The sequence below is a fragment of the Fundulus heteroclitus genome, chromosome 4, assembly GCF_011125445.2.
Source record: "Fundulus heteroclitus isolate FHET01 chromosome 4, MU-UCD_Fhet_4.1, whole genome shotgun sequence".
NCBI lineage: Eukaryota > Metazoa > Chordata > Actinopteri > Cyprinodontiformes > Fundulidae > Fundulus > Fundulus heteroclitus.
The window spans coordinates 8,156,514-8,177,833 of NC_046364.1; the positions used below are offsets into that span (position 1 = coordinate 8,156,514).

General features: G+C 39.9%; 1 protein-coding gene across 1 annotated transcript; it reads left to right on the forward strand.

The window, feature by feature from the left end:
* Positions 1-1,234: 1,234 nt before the first annotated feature.
* LOC105930183 (ADP-ribosylation factor-like 14 effector protein) lies at positions 1,235-11,531 on the forward strand. The gene is made up of 5 exons (XM_012868259.3): positions 1,235-1,426; positions 6,873-7,068; positions 7,180-7,305; positions 7,806-7,846; positions 11,123-11,531. Exons 1-5 carry the CDS (start codon positions 1,356-1,358, stop codon positions 11,349-11,351), a joined length of 663 nt encoding a protein of 220 aa, XP_012723713.1. The 5' UTR covers positions 1,235-1,355; the 3' UTR covers positions 11,352-11,531.
* The last annotated feature ends 9,789 nt before the right edge of the window (positions 11,532-21,320 follow it).

Consider the following 21,320-nt stretch of genomic DNA (forward strand, 5'->3'; position numbering starts at 1 on the left):
CTTATCTTATCTTATCTTATCTTATCTCAAATAGACCTGACACAGACAAGAAACGTTAATAAATCAATCATGGACTGAAGGAGAATTTATGAATGGAAACTCCTGGGCAGAGGTAAAGCCCATGTCATTATCACCAAGTTTGTACATACAAACAAGTAATTTGCATTCGATTCCACTTTGTCCTCAAAAAAGACATTTTAAGTACAAATATACAAAGAAGGAAAAAAGTAAATATATATTTTCAATAAAAATATCTATCTATCTATCTATCTATCTATCTATCTATCTATATATATATATATATATATATATATATATATATATATATATAGATATATATCACCAAGTTTGGTGATATATATATATATATATATATATATCATCCATCCATTTTCTGACCCGCTTAATTCCTCATGGGGTCACAGGGGTTGCTGCGTTCACTGGGCGAGAGGCGGGGTACACCCTGAACAGGTCACCAGTCTGTTGCATTGCAACACAGAGACAAACAGGACAAACAACCATTCACGCCAAAGGACAATTTAGAGAAGCCATATTTATATCTATATATATATATCCATTTAAAAACAAAAAAATGGGGCTTTTTGCTCTCGGCCCACGGATCTTTCATAATCCAGGGCTAAAGAGGGAGATGTTCCAAACAGATTGAAACAAATGTGGCTCTGGATGGATTTTCTTTAGTAGCTTTCTTGCCGTGTAACTTTGTGTGAGCCTTGTATGCTTTCGTCGGCTTTTAATTTGCTGCTGATCCACTTGAATATTCCCTTAGTGGGACAGGAAAGAACTACTGTTCTATTCTAAAAATAGTTAGTCTGAACATCTACATTCACATTCAGATTAAACTCTCCTAACAAAACACTGCTGTTGTTGTCCTGCATTCCTGAGAGATATTTGGGTCACCTGCAGGAGCGTTTGAAGCGGACTGGGTTTAAAATACTTACTTAAATGTTTATAAAAGCTGAATTGTGAGGCCCCATTCTCATCCTTTGTTTAAAGGTGGTTTATGTTGTTTGAAGTGGCTTCATTCACTCTTCTCAAACAACCTGAAAATGTTTTCAACCGTACACGCTCAGATATAAATCAAACATTTAAAAGAAAGTTAAAAAAACAAAACACTTTAGTTGGTGTTCTTTTGCCAAATGGAAGATTCTGGCTACTTTCCATTTTCCTGTTAACTACACAGACGGCCACTAGGGGGCGGACTCCATCAGCGCTGAACAGGAAGCAGACGAAGAGGGAGAACGGAAGCCTGATCTGATCTCGATTGTTTGTTATTTTCTGCACGTTTTCAGTGCATCTTGCTGCATTTCTGCGTTGTTTCTTTGAAATAAACCAGCATGCCCGTCATTTGTGCTGCGCCGGGGTGCAGTAATAAGTTTGTAAAGGGGTCGGAGATACGATTTTACAGGTAGGTCTGCCACTGTTAACAAACTCGGACGTGTTTTTTTTAAGTGCTGCAGAAACGTGAGCTTTGTAACTGTGGTTATCAGCAAACAAACAAACCTTGTGTCGTTGTTTTTTTAAATGCTTCTAAAAACCTAAAAAACTGTAAAAGTGCTGAAAGCCTGAGTTCTTTTAAAATCAAGATTAAAAACACATTTGTGTCGGATTGCCTTCGACTGTTCTAGTTAAACTGTTTTACTGAAACATCATTAGTTCAAGTTTGTAGTCCAGCTGTTTTTAATATTTGCTTTTTAGTTTCCATGTTTTATTTTGTTTTATTTTATTCCACATTTCATTCCAATTTGCTTTTTATTCAGTTTTTATTTTCCTATATTTTAATCATGTAAAGCACTTTGTACTGAAATGTGCTATACAAATAAATTTGCCTTGCCTTGGTTACACTTGAAAATAGATTTATACTCGATACAGTAAGTTGCTTTTAAACGTGGTAAAATAAGGTGATTTATCCATCCATCCATCTTCTAACACGTCTATCCCTTGTGGGTTGCGATGGGTGCTGGTTCCTATCACCAGCTGTCAATGGGTGAGAGGCGGGGTACACCCTGGACAGGTCGCCAGTGAAACCTGGCAAACAACCATTCACGCACACATTCACACCTAAGGAGAATTTAGAGAATTTAGAGAGGCCCTATTAGGGTGTTTTCAGCTGACGTCACGCTCACGTGACTACTCAGCGCGTCCGCCATATTGGGTGGCAGTCGTTTCGCACCGTTGACCTGCATTGTATGACGCCTTAGGCAGTATTGGAAGTGAACAATGGGGAAAACGTGTTTAATGGTTGGTTGCACGGCCCATGGAGGTGGAGATCAACGCTTTCTATCGCCTACCAGCCGTAATAGTGAATCAGTGTAAAAAAAAAAAACAGCTGTCTGAACAACGCCATATCCAGGTCCGATTTGGACGGTGTTAAGCTGGAATACGCCAGAGTCTGCGGTGTTCACTTTGTCACAGGTAATAGGGCTCGGGATCCGCGTTGCATTATGGGACGTGGCGGCCATATTGACAGCAACGCAACGTTAAAATACCTCTGACATAACGTTGTTGAACGAAGAGACCTAGAAGTAGAGTTGAGAAAGAATAGATAGAAAAAATGTTAAAATCCCGAAAAGGATCTGAAATTTACCGGGACACACTAAATAGAGAAGCCAGGGACCGGTATGTTGACAAAATCAGCATTATTATGGAGCGCCGACGACCACTTGTTGCCACTGTTTTGCATATCAGACGTCTTCGGCTACCTAGTTTGTGGTGTGAGCGCCTAGACTTCATAAAAGTTCCAAAGCTACAAATCCTTGGAGTCTCATGTGCAGTTCACGAATGGATGGGTTCAGGAGCGGCAGATTATAAAGCCAGCAAACTGTGGGAACACAGTAACTCACACAAAGGTAAGCTGTGCTCAGACGGGCTCTGGCACCTGCTAACCGTTAGTGCTAACAACCACTCACGCATGTAATGTACTTTTAACTAGCTGCTATGTGTTTCAAAGGTTTAGTTAGTAACATTAACTGCCAGCCCTCCCTAAACCCTCCGGGTTTCTCACGTATTTGAGCCTTTTCCCGCTGCCGTTTTAGTATTTATGTGCATGTATGTGGTGTGCGGCTGAAGGAAAGAAACTGTAGGCTATTAAATAAAACCGTGCAGCTTTAACTTACCAGAATGAAAATGGAGGGAACACCCTCTCATTGACATCGGGATACTGTGGAAAGTTATGATCGGTAGTCTTAAAGCCGCGATCCAAGCGAGCCGACAACTCCATTGCGCTTGTTGTCTCTCCCGTGGTTGAGCCTCCAGGCAGGAAAGCGGTGGAAAGTTAACCCATTTTCTATGTTTTTCCCATGGCGATCATGTGTTGCGCTGTTACAGCCCACAACACAGCAACGGTTTACCATGGTTGAAATGAAGTTAAGGTAAAATTAATCAAATTAAAACACGGCTGAGAGAGGGAGTACAGTATGCGGTAGTCATAGGCAGTAGTCTGAGTAGCGGGGGCGGAGCCGCGGAGGCTTTCAATATGGCGGCCACACAAAGTAATACGTCATGACGACCAAGCCCTATTAACTGTTAAGTATTTAAAACATGTAAGAAGAATATATTAATAATAGGGCTTGGGCGTCATGACTTATTACTTTCCGCGGCTGTCATGTTGACTGCCTCCGCCGCCTCTACTGCCTATTACTACCGCGTACTGTACTCCCTCTCTCAGCCGTGTTTTAATTTGATTAATTTCACCTTAACTTGATTTCAACCATGGTAAACCGTTGCTGTATTGTGGGCTGTAACAGCGCAACACATGATCGCCATGGGAAAAACATAGAAACAGATTAATTTTCCACCGCTTTCCTGCCTGGAGGCGCAACCACGGAGAACAACTGTTAGCGATAACAAAGAGTCGTCGGCTCGCTTGGATCGCGGCTGTAAGTCGACCGATCATAACTTTCCACAGTATCCCGATGTCAATGAGAGTGTGTTCTAAACGTTTGAAACACATAGCAGCTAGTTAAAAGTACATTACATGCGTGAGTGGTTGTTAGCGCTAACGGTTAGCATGTGCTAACCCGGCTGAGCACAGCTTACCTTTGAACGAGTTGCTGTGTTCCCACTGTTTGCTGGCTTTATGATCTGCAGCTCCTACCGGCGCCAATACGGTAAATACAACTTAATTTTGCACTGGTCATTGTTCTGCTTAAATAATTAAAGCCGCGAGCGGCGTCGATCGGCCCAGAGCCCGTCCGCCCTGCGGCGGGCGGTGCGCCTTCGCGCACCGCCCGCCGCCGGCCGCCAGCCACCGCAGAAGCATGCGACACATTTGCGTCGGATTGTTTACATTTTTACCATCTTATTAAAACTCACCCGTCCACGTATGATGGCGATTTCCTTGATGTACATAACCAGATGTGAACTGGTTGTGAGCCTCTAGATCCCTGTAAGCTCTCATTTCCTCAAGAGTGTGCAGAGGGTTTTCACCGAACACCAGGTAATGCATCTGGATTACGGCTAAACAAGGCACCGTGGAGGGCATAGGGGTCCATATGGTCGATCACGGAACATTTCCTCAGATATACGTCCTTATCTGGTCGCTCTAGCGTGCTGGCGTACTTATCCATTCGCGATACGATAATATGTGTAAGACAACTAGAGATAAGGAAGTGTGCCACCCAATATGGCGGACCGGAAGTTGGCCAGTGACGTCAGTGAAAACACCCTAACAGTCATGTTTTTGGACTGTGGGAGGAAGCCGGAGTACCCGGAGAGAACCCACGCATGCACAGGGAGAACATGCAAACTCCATGCAGAAAGACCCAGGGCAAGGGCAGGATGTCCATGCTGCATGGCCACTGTGCTGCCCTATAAAGCGGTTTAGTCATAATAATAATCATTTATCCCTTTTTGTTCTAAATCCTGTAAACAAACATCCAAGTGGGAATTTCAGGCATGGTAGCATCAAAAACATAAAGAACCCTGTAGTGAATGTTACTATAGAAATTTCTAAGAACTATACTACACACCACATTTTATCACTTCATAAGTTTAAGCCATGAATTTAATAGTATATTAAATTATGAGTTCATAGTGCAAGACACTTGCACTATATATAGGGAAGATGGTTAAGATTGATGGGAAGATGGATGGAGCCAAATACAGGACCATTCTGGAAGAAGAGCTGTTGGGGTCTGCTATAAACCTAAAATGCAAAAGGAACAAAAACTTCTATTGAACTTTTTATTGACCATTTTTTTTCTATCTACGACATGTCTATTGATCAATAAATATTGTTATTGAATTATCGTCCAGCCCTACCCTTAACGATCTGCCTCCCATTCTACTTTTAGAGACTCCAGGAACCACCAGCAGACCTGCAGTCTAACAGCAAAGTGCTCTGTTAGGAACATACGGAGTAATCAGAGCTCTGATATATGATGGGAATTGATTATTAAGAGCTTCATACATGACAAGGAGATTCTCTTCTGAATTTAATAGGGACCCAGTGAAGGGAAGCTAAAATAGGAGAACTAAGATCTCTCTTGTTGAGTCTTCAGAATTCTAGTAGGGGTGTTTTGGATCAGCTGAAGCCATCATTATATAGTTTAAGCAATAAAAAAACAACAATAATACATCATGGATGCCCAAGTTCTGTCCCAGAGAGCTTTATTCTTGCAACTTTAAAGGAGACATATCATCTTTTCACATTGAAATCCTCCAGCTGTGATCTGTATAAAGTGAAACTGCAATGATTTGGTCTGAATTCGTCATGAATTAATTTACCGACATTACTCTCTTTTACCCCTGTTCTGGGGTGTGCGGCAAACATTGTGACATCAATGTTAAAAAAAAACAACTAACTAACAGAAGACTGAATGGCTTGAGAAATATAACCCAATCAGAATATCAATATATCTACACAGCACCTGGAGAGACTACAGTCACATTTCCTGCACTTCTAGAGACACAACAAAATGTATTTAAGGTCTAAAAATTTGGATTTTGGTGTCCCCTTTATGATGCACCTGTCCTCCAACTAGGGCTGAACAATTAATCGCATTTTCAATATAATCGCGATTTTAAAAAACGCAATTTCCAAATCGCAGAGGTCTGCAATTTTTGGCTCTGTAACAATTAGTGAATTATACACGTCCTTTAGGTGTCAGTAAAATGTTTGAAGTGGGTTTGCTCCAGCAGTGAGATAATCTAATTTTATTACTTGTTTTACAGTTTATATAAATCATACATAGCATTAAGTTCTGGTCAATCAGTTTAATACATAGACGTACTTGTTGGTTGCACTTTGCACTTTATGTTCAACAAGGATTGATGTCCAAATCAATTAAAAGCTGTTTTCTTGAATAATATTTTGATCAATAGAAACATTAAAAGTTCATATTTAAAATAGTCCTTGTTTACAAACATCTTTATTTAGAGGCCATTTTTGTTGCTTGTGGTTAATGCAGAGAAAAGTCAAAATTGCAATTTTGGTTGAAATATATCGTAGGCAGAACGCAATCATTTCTGCACCAAGTTTAGATGCTGCGAGTCTCTTAGCAACTAATCCGCACGGTGAGGAAACAAATAGATTTGTTGTTTGTATAAGTTTAAAAAGACATGATAAATTTATTTAATCACAATATTAAGAAAAAAAATCGCAATTAGATTCTTTTCCAAAATCGTTCAGCCCTACCTCCAACACACGCGAATCACATGAATGGCTTCTTTATGACCTAGTGAGATGATGACGATGAGGGAATTCATCTGTTTTGGAGAAGGGATGCATCTAAAAGTTACAGGATAGTAGCTTCCAAGGACTGAGCTTGGGCAGCCCTGAACTTCATAGTGACACAGGGCTGTCCGGTTCTTCCTCCTGGTTTATAGCGCCTTCCCTCTCCTCTGTTTGTCAGATTCCCTCTTAGCAAACCTCAGCTTGCCACCAAATGGGTCCAGAGCCTGGGGATGAAAAACTTCATCCCAACGGCCAACACCTGCCTCTGCTCGGAGCACTTCCGGACCGACTGCTTCAGGGACTACAACGGAAAGCAGTTCCTGAGGGAGGACGCCGTTCCCACCATATTCTCCCCGGGACAGGAGACCTCCAAGGTGGGAGCATGTTTCTTCCCTTCTCATTCTGTGTTTTGGCAACAAAACGGGGGAAAAAAAATATAATTTGTTTCCACGTGAAGTGAGCCGATAAATCTGCACATTTCACAGATCGAACTCCGTAAAAGAGGAGTAGTACCGAAAGAAACAAATGCAGCCAATCAGATGGGGATGCAAGCAGACAGAGACCGAACGAGGGAGACAGCTATGCGGAGAGAAAAAAGAGGAGGAATGAGGGTGAGTTTCTTTTTTTTGGGGGGGGAGGGGGATGACATTTGGTATAATTGCTTTTTATTTTTGCTGGATACCACATAAAGACGGGTTGTTTCATCTACCTGCCTGTCTCAGTTTCACTCAGATGTTGTTAATGAACGTATCCAAAGCTTAGAAAGGCCACGACATCATGCTCTGGGCTTTCCCAAATTGTTTTAAGACATAGTCCTCTTAGTTTATGCCAACGTCTGACTTTAAAGACAGAAAGAAAATGGCAAATATTAATAATTTTTGCTAAACCAAACTGACGTGAAATGGGAAATAGTCATTCTGATTAGCGTGACTGAGGAAAGAATGCTGTGTCTCTTTTAATTGGTGTATGAAAATATCCAGTTTCAGTTGTACGTAATGTCATTTTCTTCTTTTTAATTATTTTAATTGCTGGAAACCAGGCTTGAATTTTTATGCCTAGTCTCTAAATGATATCTCCCAAAGGATTTATAGTGAAATGTAAGTTGTTGCAGGGAGGACGAGGAGGCCGTGGAGGAAAACAGCTGTCTGACAGGTGAGGTTACTTCGGATCTTTACCTATCTGTTCCAGTGCTGGACCAGGGCCAGAGCTGAAACCATTACACAATCCAAACAATATGCAGGAAGACGAGACGGCAAACAACCAGTTCATGTTAAGCATGTGGTGAACTAGTATAATTATAATTATTGTACTGGTTTGAGTTTTAAATTTTCAATCAATTGTTGGTCTCCTTAGTCCCACCCTCGGCTCTTGTGGTGGTTTTCTTAGTTCCTCTGGTCCAGCAAAGACTTGGTACCAAGGAACCACAAATGCATTTATCACTGTATTTATCTATTCTAGTGCCAGAACCTGTTATTTAGCATTGGAAACAGAAAGAAGGGATCGTTGAGGCATTTTTCATTTAAGATTCTTCAGAACTCTTTACCTAGCCAACCCTTTTAGCCAGAACTATTAATCTCTCCTGGGTTGGTTGCTGTGTGCGTTTATGCTGCCATTCAGACACATCCATCCACTGAAAAATACTAAAACTAAGACTTGATGCCCCCAGCAGCTGTGGATTGCAGCAAATAACTGTGAACTCAGGCCAACACAAGATAACCTCATATTGTTTTCCAGCAAATATGGTCCAAAACATTGGTAAAAGTTGCTTCTATTATACATTTTAAAAATATGAGCAACATTATGTCCCCAGAGGACCTTTAGCAGTAAAACTGTGTGGAATGAAATTGCTTAGAGTTGCTCCAAACTACTAAAATATAATGCAGAGAAAGTTCAGCCAATGTAAAATGCTTAGCAGCACTGTGCCTATCATAGACTTCACTCAATAGTTAGGTTTAATCAGAAAGTACTACCTGCCTACCAGGGTCTTTTTCTGGCGTACATTTTCTGGTAATTTATTTTTACCCAAGTAGTTGCAGTGGAGACGGACGGGGCCCTGGCAGAGTCCTGGAAGACGGCTGTGGTTGCTGGGTGAAGGTTCCTGTGAAATGAACTATAAGTGATCACTGGTTCCAGTTTGGTACTGGAACCAGTTCCTGCTTCTGTTGAAGCACACGTGTCAAACACAAGGCCGGCGGGCCGAATCCGGACCGTCAAGGCAATTAATCCGGTCCTCAAGAGCCAAAAAGGCCTGTCATGTCATAAAGTAAAAGCATATATCATTTTAAAGAGTTTAAAGTGACTGACACTGTGCCTCCTGTAGCAATTGTTTTATTTTTTAACTGTGTAGTAACAGTATCCTGCCACTAGATGTCAGTTTTCCCACAACACATTAAAACAACCCAGAAATGTCCAAAAAGAGAAAAAGTGATGCAGAATGATGGGAGTTTAAAGTGTAACTCACCCCATTATCAACATTTCTTTGCAGATAAACTATTCAAATGGGTCTAAGGGTGCAAATCTTATGTTACTGTGCATTTTTTAAACATTTTTATGTAAACTGGAATGAAATTATCAAATCAAAAGTATCATCTATAGACGTACAACCGGCCCTTTTAATGACTTTATGATGCCAAAGTTGCCCAATATAGAAATGAGTTTGACACCCCTGTGTCGTTCTTGTCATCATGTTGCCCAACAACTGTAGGGACATTTTTATAGGTCCATTCATTTACTGCTGTTACTTCCACAGCAGAAACTGGATTTAGAATAGAAACAGGGATGGGTACCTTTCACATTTGTACCGATACCCAGTACCTCTGAATCGATACCGGTACTTACCGGTACCAATTTTCGGTACTTTTGTGTGTTTATGTAGCAATAAATATTAGTTTGTTAATAAAATCTTACATTTTATAAAATAACATATTTATTATAACTCGTCTAAAAGGTATATTTTCTGTCGACCAAACAGCAGTGATCTGTGTTTTATCTTGCACACATTGAAATGTGATTATATCAACGTGTCTTTCTGTGTCATTCCTAAAATCCGAAGACCTTTGAAATTCATTTTTGTGGCTCAAAATCTGTAATGTTAGACTGTCTAATTAAATTAAAACAATCAACCTGTTTCAGGTTTCAAAGAAAAGTTCATTTATTTCAGTGACTCAGTACACTAAGATATATATATATATATATATATATATATATATATATATATATATATATATATATATATATATATATATATATATATAATCACAGACTAATGTTCTAAAGCGCTTTTTTATTTTAATTATGATTTTTTTTGTGGGGGCAAAATTCATATAAAGTTTCTCACAGTTACACATTTTCCTAAGATTATACCTGACTCGACATACATAGCTAAGCGCAGTCGCTGGTGATATTTTTATAGCTTAAAATCAGCTTTTTATTTTCGTAAGTGGAGCTGCTTTTCTCTCTCCTCCACATATAACCACAGACGGGTTCAGCACAGTTCTATGAAAATCCATTCTAGCTTCACATCCCCACAAAGTTTGGAGTGAGTTTGTGTCCTTTCTAGACCCTAATTGTCAGAAGACATTCTGGTGTTATTGCTGTATTTGTGTGACTCACGGTTTTAATCACATTTCAAACTCTTCTGCTGCGGCGATCAGAATCCCCAGATCACTGATGCCAAAAGCAGAGGAGCAGAGGAGCCGCTCGCCGTCAGCCGACATAATTTACATAAATGGGCCCGTTTTGGACCCCACAGTGGAAACGCAAACCACTGACGGACAGGGTTAAACACAAAGTTCAGGGAAATTAAGTCCCGTGAGGGAACATTCCAGGACGCATCGTCTAAATGTGCCTTAAGCATTAGATTTATGTGGAAATTATTCTCCTTTATGCAATTTCCTCTTTTTTTCCCCCACTGATTTAACTGATTGAAACGTTAGGTAGCCGCTGGGAAGAGATTTCTGAGGTTATTGAATATTGTGTATTCCTCCCTATAATTGACAATTTAATACAGAACTGGCATTTTTCCACTACAGCAGTAATGGATTAATGGAAAAAAAACTCCTGTAATAGTTTTCAGAAGCATGGACTTTCCTTTTGGCTGTGGTTTGTTTAATTAGATCATTGAAATCTGAATGTTTCATAATGAAGTGAAAGACAAAACTGTCCCCAGGTTTTTTTTTTTTTCCTCACTGACTCCTTCATGTTAGCTGACATTGCCGCTCGGCGTTAGGCGCTGGCAGTGTTAACGGAGACGTATCGGCAGGGACGGTTTATATTTGGCGGTGATAATTTCACACTGTCATAATGTGCGATATAATACAAGTGTAAAAGTAATTATAGAAAGTATAATGAAGGGGGAGGAAGAGGCCAGGGGAAAACGAGACGAGGCTGCAGACCGCATCACGTCACCTTTAAATCTTCGTCTTGCAGGCAGAGCGGCGCGGCTAAAAGCAAAGTTTACGACAGCAAGGGCCGGCTGCTGTCCAACGGCAAAGACATGTGCGACTGCCTGGATGTGGACTGTATGGGCTGCTTCTACCCGTGCCCCGAGTGCGGCTCCAGAAAGTGCGGGGTGGAGTGCCGCTGCGACCGGAAGTGGCTCTACGAGCAGGTGGAGGTGGAAGGTGGAGAGATCATCCGGAACAAATTTGCATCTTAACTACCATTGGTGCCTTTTTTTTTTTTATTTATAGACATAAAAACTATTCTCAGTGTTCTCTTAAGTTTAGCCCGTTGAAACATTTTACAGTGTGATGTTTGTATGAAAAAGACAATAAAGCTGTTATTTAAAGGTATTTTTAACCTTAACGACATGTATTAATAAACAATTTCCTTCGTGTTCTGTGTCCCATGTTTCCGCTGTTGTTGTTTAGGATCCCCAGACATAAGAGTAAGTTAAGATTTCCTGCTATTGATTGGGGTTCAGTCAGAAACCTTTGGTCTTTAACATATATGAGCAGTTTCAGTAATGTGTCCTGCAGGGTTAACCTTAACCCTGGAAAAGTATGGAAAATTAGGACTTTTAGTTGGATCAAGTCTGAGTAAATGTGGAAGAAGAAAATAGAAAAAAATTGTATATCCCTTTCCAAACATCTAAATGTATCCATTTGTTCAGCATCTAACCATTTATCTACCCCAGAACTTTTAGATTTCTTATTCAATTTGTATTTATGCGTTTATACTTTATAAGTGATATAAAAGACAGCTCTGGAAGGTTGAGCTTGGAAAAGTGTTATTATATACATCATGATGTACTGTTAAAGCTTTTAACTTGTGCTTAAAGGGGACACAGTGGTGTGAAAAAGTGTTTGCCGCTGCCTTGATTTCTTTTTTTTTTTGCTGTGTTTATCCCACTTAAATGTTTCAAGATTTAAATATCAGTCAACATCAACACAAGTAAACACAAAATGCAGTTTTGAAATGAAAGCTTGTATTGATGGAGAAGAAAATCCAAACCCTGTGTGGAAAAAGTGATTGCACCCCCCTGTTAAAAACTTAACTGTGCTTTAATCAAACTTAAGTCTGCCTTCGTTAGCCTCAGCCAGGCCTGATTACTGCCACACCTGTTTTCGACCATAAACCTTCACCTGACAAAGGGAGGTGAACCAAAAGATCCTCCGGAGCTAGATTCCATTCTGAGATCCAAAGAAATTCAAGAATAAAGGCATTAATTGAGATCTATCAGTCTGAAAAGGATTACAAATTCATTTCTAAAGCTTTGGGACTCCCAGCAAACCACATATAGAGTGCCCTGATTCATCTCAATAATCCAGGTGGAAAAAAAACAAACATTTGAGGAGGTCCTCTGGACAGGTAACCTGACCCTAGCCAGATTGATATCGCTCCGCCTAGCTTCACTCACATCTAGGCGGAGCGAAATACATCTGGCTAGGGTCAGGTTACTGGACAGGTTCTTCTCCATAACAGACTTCCTCAGTCTGAGGAGTTACAGGTAATCTAGAACTTATAAGCAGCACCTGAAATAGAAGAGTTCTGCAGAGATGAATGGGTCAAAATTCCTTCCTAGCGCTGGAAAAACACACCGCAAGTTATCGCATACGCTTGATTAAGAGTGGCCCAAGCAGTTATTAGGTTTAGGGAGCAATCACTTTTTCTTTTTGTTGAATGTCAAGTGCCTCCTTTATATTGAAAGGGAATGAACCAGACGAGTTGTTCACAGATGCACCTCAGAACCGGGGTAGAAGAGGTGCTGTGGGGCAACAATAACAAGGAATTCAGACCAAAGCATTGCACACTGCAAAAATAGACCTAAAAATAAGAATTTTTTTCTTGAAATTAAAGTATTTTTCCTTGATTTGAGCAGATAAATAGGACTATTTGCCAATGGAATAAGATTTTTGCACTTAAAATAGGAACAATTCATCTCCATCACCTTATTTCAAGTGCAGGATTTCTAATTATCTTATTTTAAGGGTAAAAATACTCATTCCATTGGCAAGTAATCTTATTTACCTGCTCAAATCAAGGGCAAATACATTCATTTCAAGAAAATTTTGCTTATTTTTAGTTCTCTTTTTGCAGTGCAGTTCCACTTTATATAGACCACTGCTGAATGATTCACTCTGATAAGGAAGGCATTAAAGCATCACGTGTCCCCTTTGTGGGAAGCTATGTGAAGTAACGGGCTACATTTACTTGAGAAACCTTTTAAACAAAATGAACCTTTAGGATTAGTATTGCTCGACTGTACTTTCTGCTTTTACAAGAGTAAACATTTTTGGCTACTCTATCCACTGTGGGTAACTTAATTGAATAGATACAGGTGTACTTTAGCAAAAATGCACCAGAAACACCTACAGTTTAAGTGATACTATGTCGCCCACAAGCTTTGTTGTTTTTATGTTATTTTCTATCAGCTGAGGCCATTGAGCCATTTGAAGGTCAAGTGCATATGCAATAAACAGTAGCTATTGTCATAAGAAGTTCTTTGCATAGTTTTACCACACACTATTGTCAAAGGTAGCTCGGCACGACACCAAATTGATGGATTTGGCTCTTTTCAGTCACTTCCATGGCTGCAGGTATATAAAGTTTGGTGCAGAGAAACTTGACCTGATTGAAGACCTTTGGGATGAACTGGACAGGAGGCTGCAGTTCTGGTTTTGGCACAAATTCAGTTTTTCACTTCTAACCATGCAACCTTCCCCCAAAAAACGCAGTTGAAGATGTATCAACAAATTCAAAGCTATAGATCGTGTCAAACTCAAGGCCCGCGGGCCGAATCAAGGCAGTTTATCCAGCCCTCAAGAGCCAAAAAAGGCATATCATGTCATAAAGTAGAGGCATATATCCTTTTAAAGTGTATAAAGTGGCTAAAAATGTGCTTGCTATAGCGAATGTTGATTTTTTTTTAACTGTGTAGTAATAGCATCTTGCCACCATGTCAGTTTTCCCACAACACATTAAAACAACCCAGAAATGTCAAAAAAAAGAGAAAAAGTGATGCAGAATGAGGAGTTTAAAGTGTAACTCACCACAACATCAAGTTTTTTTTTTTTTTTGCAGGAAGCTATAGATTAAGAACAGGATGTCATCAAAGTTCATGTACATGTAAAAGCAGATGACCAAATACTTTAGGTGATGTTGTGTATACACATTGACTGCTATAAGTATTATAGTTGAAAAAAAAGAAAAGTGTTTCTTCTGCCTGAATTTATCTTATAATGATGTTATTGTTTGTACGTATATTTTTTATTTCAGTCTTTAAAGACTTTGTACACCACTTTGTGTTTTTTTTTTCTGTGTAATTACATCATTTTTATATATTAAATCAAATGCTATGATTAGTTGCTCAGCACTTGAGAAGCCTTTTTTTTTTACTCTTGAGTCATTTCTTGGTTGGCTACTTTACTTTTAATAGAGTAAAAACAGGTTGAAGTAGAACTGCCACTCTGCCTTTAAGTAATCTGAGTAATACAACATACACATATGTACTTTTTTCCCCCCTTTAAGTTGTTTCGTAACCAAAGTTTCCTGCACACAAGAACAATTATTGCTTTTCATTTCCTCTCTCACTGGCCTAAGGTAGCAAAGGGACCGGTATGACACGGCGGTTCAGGGCTGCACCACTCCTGCGAGGATCATTTCTCATTTATACGCATTCTGCTGCCCTTGAGCGTCGGCTACAGGTGAAGCGTCGTCGTGCCCAGGGAGGCATCGCCTCGTCACATTTTCTGAAAGAACGTGCTTGACCGGGACTGGAATTCACAAGTCTCACCGAACCTGGATGTAAAACTCTAGTGGAAATATTTCTTTTTAAACACCTTGTAAATAAAGTAGAAGTAGTTGCAGGGGAAATGTGTCCAGTCAGCCATCCATAAAGTAGCAGAGCAGTGTTGCAGTTCTATTCGTTTTTTGCCTTTTATCACTAGCAAGAGCATTTTATAGCTCATCATGCGGAGGCTGCAAATAAATTAAAGGTATTAATATTAATAAATGCTGAGGGCAAGTCAATGCAAACAAGCCATTCATCATCAGCAACAGAAGCTTTGTTCACGTCCCTCTTATCAGGACTATTGGAGGGCGCATTAAGTGCTTTACAGTTCCGTGTTTATATAAAATAATGTTATATAAAGTTTATATTGAGTTTTTTTTTTTTTCTTAATAGATAGGCTGCAACCGCTGTAATTTCCAGAATGTCATGTCCTTCCACACTTTGGTAACATTGCTTCAGGGGCGTCACATGGACTGAAATATCTTGATAAATATGGCATGTGTTGTCATAGCATCTGTTGACCTCTATGAATCTGTGAGGGGAATTGCTGTAATTTGTGCTCCCTGTACACAGGAAACTGAGATGGAGTTTGGATGATACATTTCTAGAGAGATGTTTACCTACTTTGGCATGATAGTTAAATCGATTTTGGCTTTTTCAAACAATTATTTTGAACCTGGTGAAGAGCGCAGCAAATAACCTCTGTCAAATAGTTTTAAACGAACTGGACGCATCGGTTGGAATTTATTAACTAGATTACTAAGATGTCCCTAAACCTCACACTTTATGTATCCAAAACAACCTTCTGTAAGGATATTTGACCACTCTTCTTGCCATGATTCAAAGAGTTCATTTACTTTTTTCTGCAGGCATTGGTATTTGCTCCCTTGCAGATTTCTTTTGTGTTTTCTTCCTGTTGCACTTACACGTTTCAGATCATCAAACAAGAGTTCAAAGAAAACCTGGGTAAATCCTTAATGCAGTTTTCAAATCATGATTTAATTTCTTGTTGGAAAAAAATGCTATCCAAACCAACCTTGAGAAACCAACCTGAGAAAAAAAAACATTGATAGCAGCTGTTGACATGGCGGCAGCGGCTGCTATCAGACATCTGTGAGTTCTTTACTTCATTTTTTTTACCCCCTTCTCTTTCTTGAATCGCTTTAATTCAGCCTCTTTGTGGGGGGTTAGAGTGTGAACGGCCTGTTTTAAGTCATGGTGCAACATTTCAGTCAGCTTTAGGTCCAGACTTTGACCGGGCTCCTTTATTAACCTTTGTTTAAAAAAAACAAAACATTTAGAGCTGGTATGCTTTGGATCATCATCAGATAGAGTAGTGATGGAAATCAGGTGCACTGATCCAGGAGGGCTTTCTGTTTTTCTTTGTGATTATCATTTTGTTTTTGTTTTTTGGTAAATGTGAGATGGGCCCAGTTTCCTTATTATTGAATTCTGAACACTGACCTTAACCACGGAGAGTGAGGCCTGTGCTCCTAGGAAGGCTCGCCTCCCTTCCATGTTTTCTGCTTTTATGGACCTCGGTTCTCACAGAGTACCAAAACCTTACAAAGTGGTTTGTGAACCTTTCCTGACTTATAGATGTCTTTTTCTGTCCCATCTGTTCCTGACTTTCTTTAGATTGGTGCATGACGTTTGTGTCGTGACATGTTTTCGTTCATCCCAATCAAGCTCCTGCCCTCTGATGGTGATAGTTTGTGTCACAAATTTAAAAACTTGGACACAATTCAGTCACGCAAGACATCAAGAGCACAAAGGAGAACACCGCAAAAATAGAGCTAAAAATAAGGAAATGTTTCTTGAAATGTAGGTATTTTTCCTTGATTTCAGCAGGTAAATAGGACTATTTGCCAATGGAATAAGATTTTTGCACTTAAAATAGGAACAATTCATCTCCATCACCTTATTTCAAGTACAGTATATCTAATTATCTTATTTCAGGGCTAGAAATACTCATTCCATTGGCAAGGAATCTTATTTACCTGCTCAAATAAAGGGCAAATACATTCTTTTCAAGAAAATGTTACTTATTTTTAGTTCTCTTTTTGCAGTGAAAGCTTTTCTCAAAATTTCTGTTGTTCTAAGATTGTGGAAACATCACGCCCTGACAGCAAATCTGAGACGAAAGCAGCGTCTGGCCCGTGTATAAAACTTGATAAAACGTCTATTTAAGTGTCTAACATAGACCTCCAGGGATCTGCAGGATGAAAAACAAAGCGGCTGTAACAAGACACTGACAACCTGAGCAGACATCCGCTTGTCGGCATAAACTCAGCCTGCTGTGTTGGTTCCCAGCTGGAGATGCGAAGGGAGACAGTGAAAGGCCATTAACGTCAGGGTAAGTGGGTCCTGCTGGATGTTCACAGAGATGAAGTAATGGGACGATCACTTATTCGCTGCTTACTATGGTTTGAAATTGTAACTTCTGATATTGGAAACAGTTTGAAGAAAAGTCACATTTAGGAGTCAGTATGATGGTAGACAGGGGATGAAGATTATTGTAAACATGGGTATTTTACGAGTTCAAAGTTTCTAGAACTACATGTTTTTCCCTTTTCTCTTTAATGATATAGATTCTTTACAGTTAATTAATCAATGCTTAGTTATGAAATGCACCGCAGACAAAGTTCTGAGTTATTTTAATCAAATACATTTTTATAAAATCAATCATACGTTTCTTAGTGGAATTCTAAAAACAATTTCAGGATTTTTTTTTTTAAAGCAAAAGACTAAAACATCACATTAATGTATCCGTTTGGCCAATTCATTTTGATATGTGGACAGCAGTGATAGCGTTTGGAAGGCTTGACTGAACAGAAACTTTCCTCTTGCTGATCTGACCCGATGGTACTGACGCTCTTACAAGCTTTTCGGTGTTCTGACCGGGTTTTCATACAAGTCACGGTGTATGTAAGGGATCACACCTCCTCATTTTCCAATCGGCTGGATAACTTTAGATATTTCAAACTGAAAGCACTCAGAAAAACTTTTGTTTTTGTTTGTTTTCCATCATAAATGAAGCACAAATTAAGTAAATCATTTAAGACTTATCGGACCCATTAACAACATGGTGGACACCATACCGAATGTGGAAAAAAAAAGTAACCCAGACTTCTAAAAGCATTGATCCTCCTGTCTTTGTCCTTTCACCAATATGGCAGGAGCCCTGGCTTTAATCTGGACGTCAGCGCTAACGCTTGTTGATTTGTCGTCTGCTTATCGCATCACTGGAACATCAGATCGGCTTGAAACTTACTGCTGTGCCTCTGGCAGAGCAACTCATTATACAGCAGCTTGGCATTGATTTAGTAAAAAAAAAAAAAAAGTTTTTTTATTGCCTATTTATGGAAACAAATAGATTTTCATCTTTACCTACAAAGCTCTGAATCAATGATTCAATTTAACTAAAGCTGAATGCGATGGATGGTACCTGGACGGGCAAATATTTACCACTTATGGAGCTTTATACTTTCATAAACTCTGCACTCAGACATTTTCTCTGAAAGAAAATACCCCACCAATTTTAGAAACGCCTTAATTTTCAAGTTTTTTTTTTTTTTGTACAATCATTTTGTATTTGTTCTTTGGTGGTTGTTCCCCTTCAGGCAATTTGCAGCAGTGGAGAAACTGTTGATGTTTTTAGACTGAGAAAAACAGCCCCTAGCATGATGTGTTCAGGGAAATAGTCAATATCTATAGCTTTCTCTTTAGCTTTGGTCAGCTTTTTCCTGCCGGCTCTCTTCCTGTAATCTTGGCTCTTCGTCCTTTCCAACTCAAAAACTTTCCAAATGATGCAAATCTTTTTATGAAACATTTTTTTTTGTCTTGACCTGCAGTCCACTTCTGCTCAAGCATATAGTTTAGTCATCATCCCAGCTCAGATGTCTTGTGCACTCTTGTATGTCGACTAATTCACTCAATGCATCCATAAAAGTTTAATTATATTAATAAAGGGTGATCAGTATCATTATAAATAGGAACCATGTTAAACAACTGATTGACCAACACAAAGTACAAAGTGGGGGGTAAGAGAGGGTAAAAAACATGTTTTTTGATTTTTATTTGCAAAGAAAAATCTGAATTTTGGCCTTAAGAATTTCTTTGTAGAACCACTCTTTAGGTTTAAGTACAGCTGCAAGCCTTCTGGGGTATCTTTCTCCCAGCTTTCAACACTGACAGACTGAAATAGCTCGAGCTCTATAAAAATTGGATGCAGAGCACTGGTGAACAGAAATGTGTTAAAAAGTAATATAAGCCGTTGGCATCAAACTCACAATTTGGACCAAAAGGAAATTCAAAAGGTCTTCTACAGCTGGCCTGCTGATAGACAGCAAGTACACCACTGATACTACAAATCCCTGAATGCTCTGCTGGTGCCATCCCTGGGTCGGGGAGGATGTCCTTCCCCAAGTGGAGAAATTTAAGTATCTTTGGATCTTGTTCATGAACGAGGGATACATGCAACAGGAGACTGATGGGAGGATTGGTGCTGCATCTGCAGTGAAGCGGACGCTGTACCGGTCTGGTGAAGAGAGAGCTGAGTCAAAAGGCGAAGCTCTCACTTTACCGGTCGATCTACGTTCCTACCCTCATCTATGGTTAGGAGATTTGGGTCGTGACCGAAAGAACGAGATCCTGGATACAAGCGGCTGAAATGAGTTTTCTCATTAGTGTGTCTGGGCTCTCCCTTAGAGATAGGGTGAGGAGCTCAGTCATCCGGGGAGGACTCAGAGTAGAGCTGCTGCTCCTCCACGTCGAGAGGAGCCAGTTGAGGTGGCTCGGGCATCTGGTCAGGATGCCTCCTGGACGCCTCCTTGGTGAGGTGTTCCGGGCACGTCCCACCGGGAGGAGGCCCAGGGGAAGACCCAGGACACGCTGGAGGGATTATTTCTCTCTGCTGGCTTGGGAACGCCTTGGGATTCCCCAGTAGGAGCTGGCCCAAGTGGCTGTGGAGAGGGATGTCTGGGCCTCCCTACTGAAGCTGCTACCTGACCCCGAATAAGAGGAAGATGGATGGATGGATGGATGGGTAGAAGAAGAGGTTCCACGTATCTGGCCTGGACCGGTGGGCATCAAAGTGCAGAAACTCAGGCTTACTGAATGCCTTATAATGCAATTTTCCTCGCAACCCCATGGAATTGAATTAAACTGTTAGATTATTATTGAAGTAAATTATGATCTTTATGGTTCGCCTATGTAAAAACATTGCTATTGATATTTAACTCAGAAGGCTACAAACAGAGAAAGAGACATAAGATTAAGCATCTTTTGACATTTTTTTCCACGTGTTTATTATAATATTAAGCTTTGCACTTGTTTTCATATTAAATGCTAATTGTAATATTTGAAGAGAAGTAGAAGCTTCCTTAATTATTGACATTTTTAAATCAAGTCTGGCCTGGGACTTTGTCAATGTTTGAATCCATTTTTGAGTTTGACATCCCTGATCATCACCATTGAAGATCTGGCTGCATGTTTAGGTTTAATGTTTGCTGGTATTGAAACTTTGCGTCAGTCTCCAGTCTTTTGTTGACTCCAATGGGTTTTCTTCCAGGATGAACTCATATTTATCTCCATCCAGCTTCCCATCATCTCTGACCAGCTTTGTGGCTCCTAGCCCCGGACATCTTTCACTGTTGGGAATTATTCTCAGGCCAAAAACGTTGGTTCACATCTCACCTGATTGGACCATCATCTTCCACATATTTGTTCTTTCCCTAAATGGCCTGTGGCGAATTGCCAATCAGAGTTTTTACATTTTTTAAAAGCCTTCACACTATTTCAGTGGACGTCTACTATTTGTGGGTCTGACAGAATCCCCGTCTGAGCTGCAAATCTCTGCAGCTTCTCGAATGTCACCATGGACCTCTTGGCTGCGTTTTAAATGAATTTTCTCTTTGGCCGGCCTGTCAGCTTTGGTTGGCGCTCACGTCTTAGTTTGCAGTTGTGACAAATTCTTTCCATTTTTTTAGATGCCACTAATTATGTGATTCCTGGTTAAAAAAAATATGGTTGCACCAAATTTTATTTACTCTTTCAACATGTAATTTGCATAATCTGCATGTGTGGGTTCTCTCTGAGTAATCCAGATACCTCTTACAGTCTAAAGCTGGAGCTGGATACAAACACACCTTTTCAGAGTTTTATTAGTAACAAAACAACAACCTGTAAAACGTTCCTTTTACTAGACAGCTATGCACTACTCTGTAATGTCGCATCAAATCCCAGTAAAATACATTGAAGTTTTTTCTGGTTGTGCCGTGCCAAAACAGGAAATACGGCAAAGGGTAGAAAAACTTTTGCATGACAGAGCAGTTATCTCTCACTCACAGCGAGCAGGTGTATTTACCACACTCCTTTCCAATCAACATCACC

What these genes read in the sequence shown, in the direction of transcription:
- LOC105930183 (XM_012868259.3), top strand. Translation starts at nt 1,356, where the DNA reads ATGCCCGTCATTTGTGCTGCGCCGGGGTGCAGTAATAAGTTTGTAAAG. An exon ending in TCGGAGATACGATTTTACAG is followed by an intron (nt 1,427 to 6,872) that starts GTAGGTCTGCCA and finishes TCTGTTTGTCAG; the next exon opens with ATTCCCTCTTAGCAAACCTC. An exon ending in GGAAAACAGCTGTCTGACAG is followed by an intron (nt 7,847 to 11,122) that starts GTGAGGTTACTT and finishes TTCGTCTTGCAG; the next exon opens with GCAGAGCGGCGCGGCTAAAA.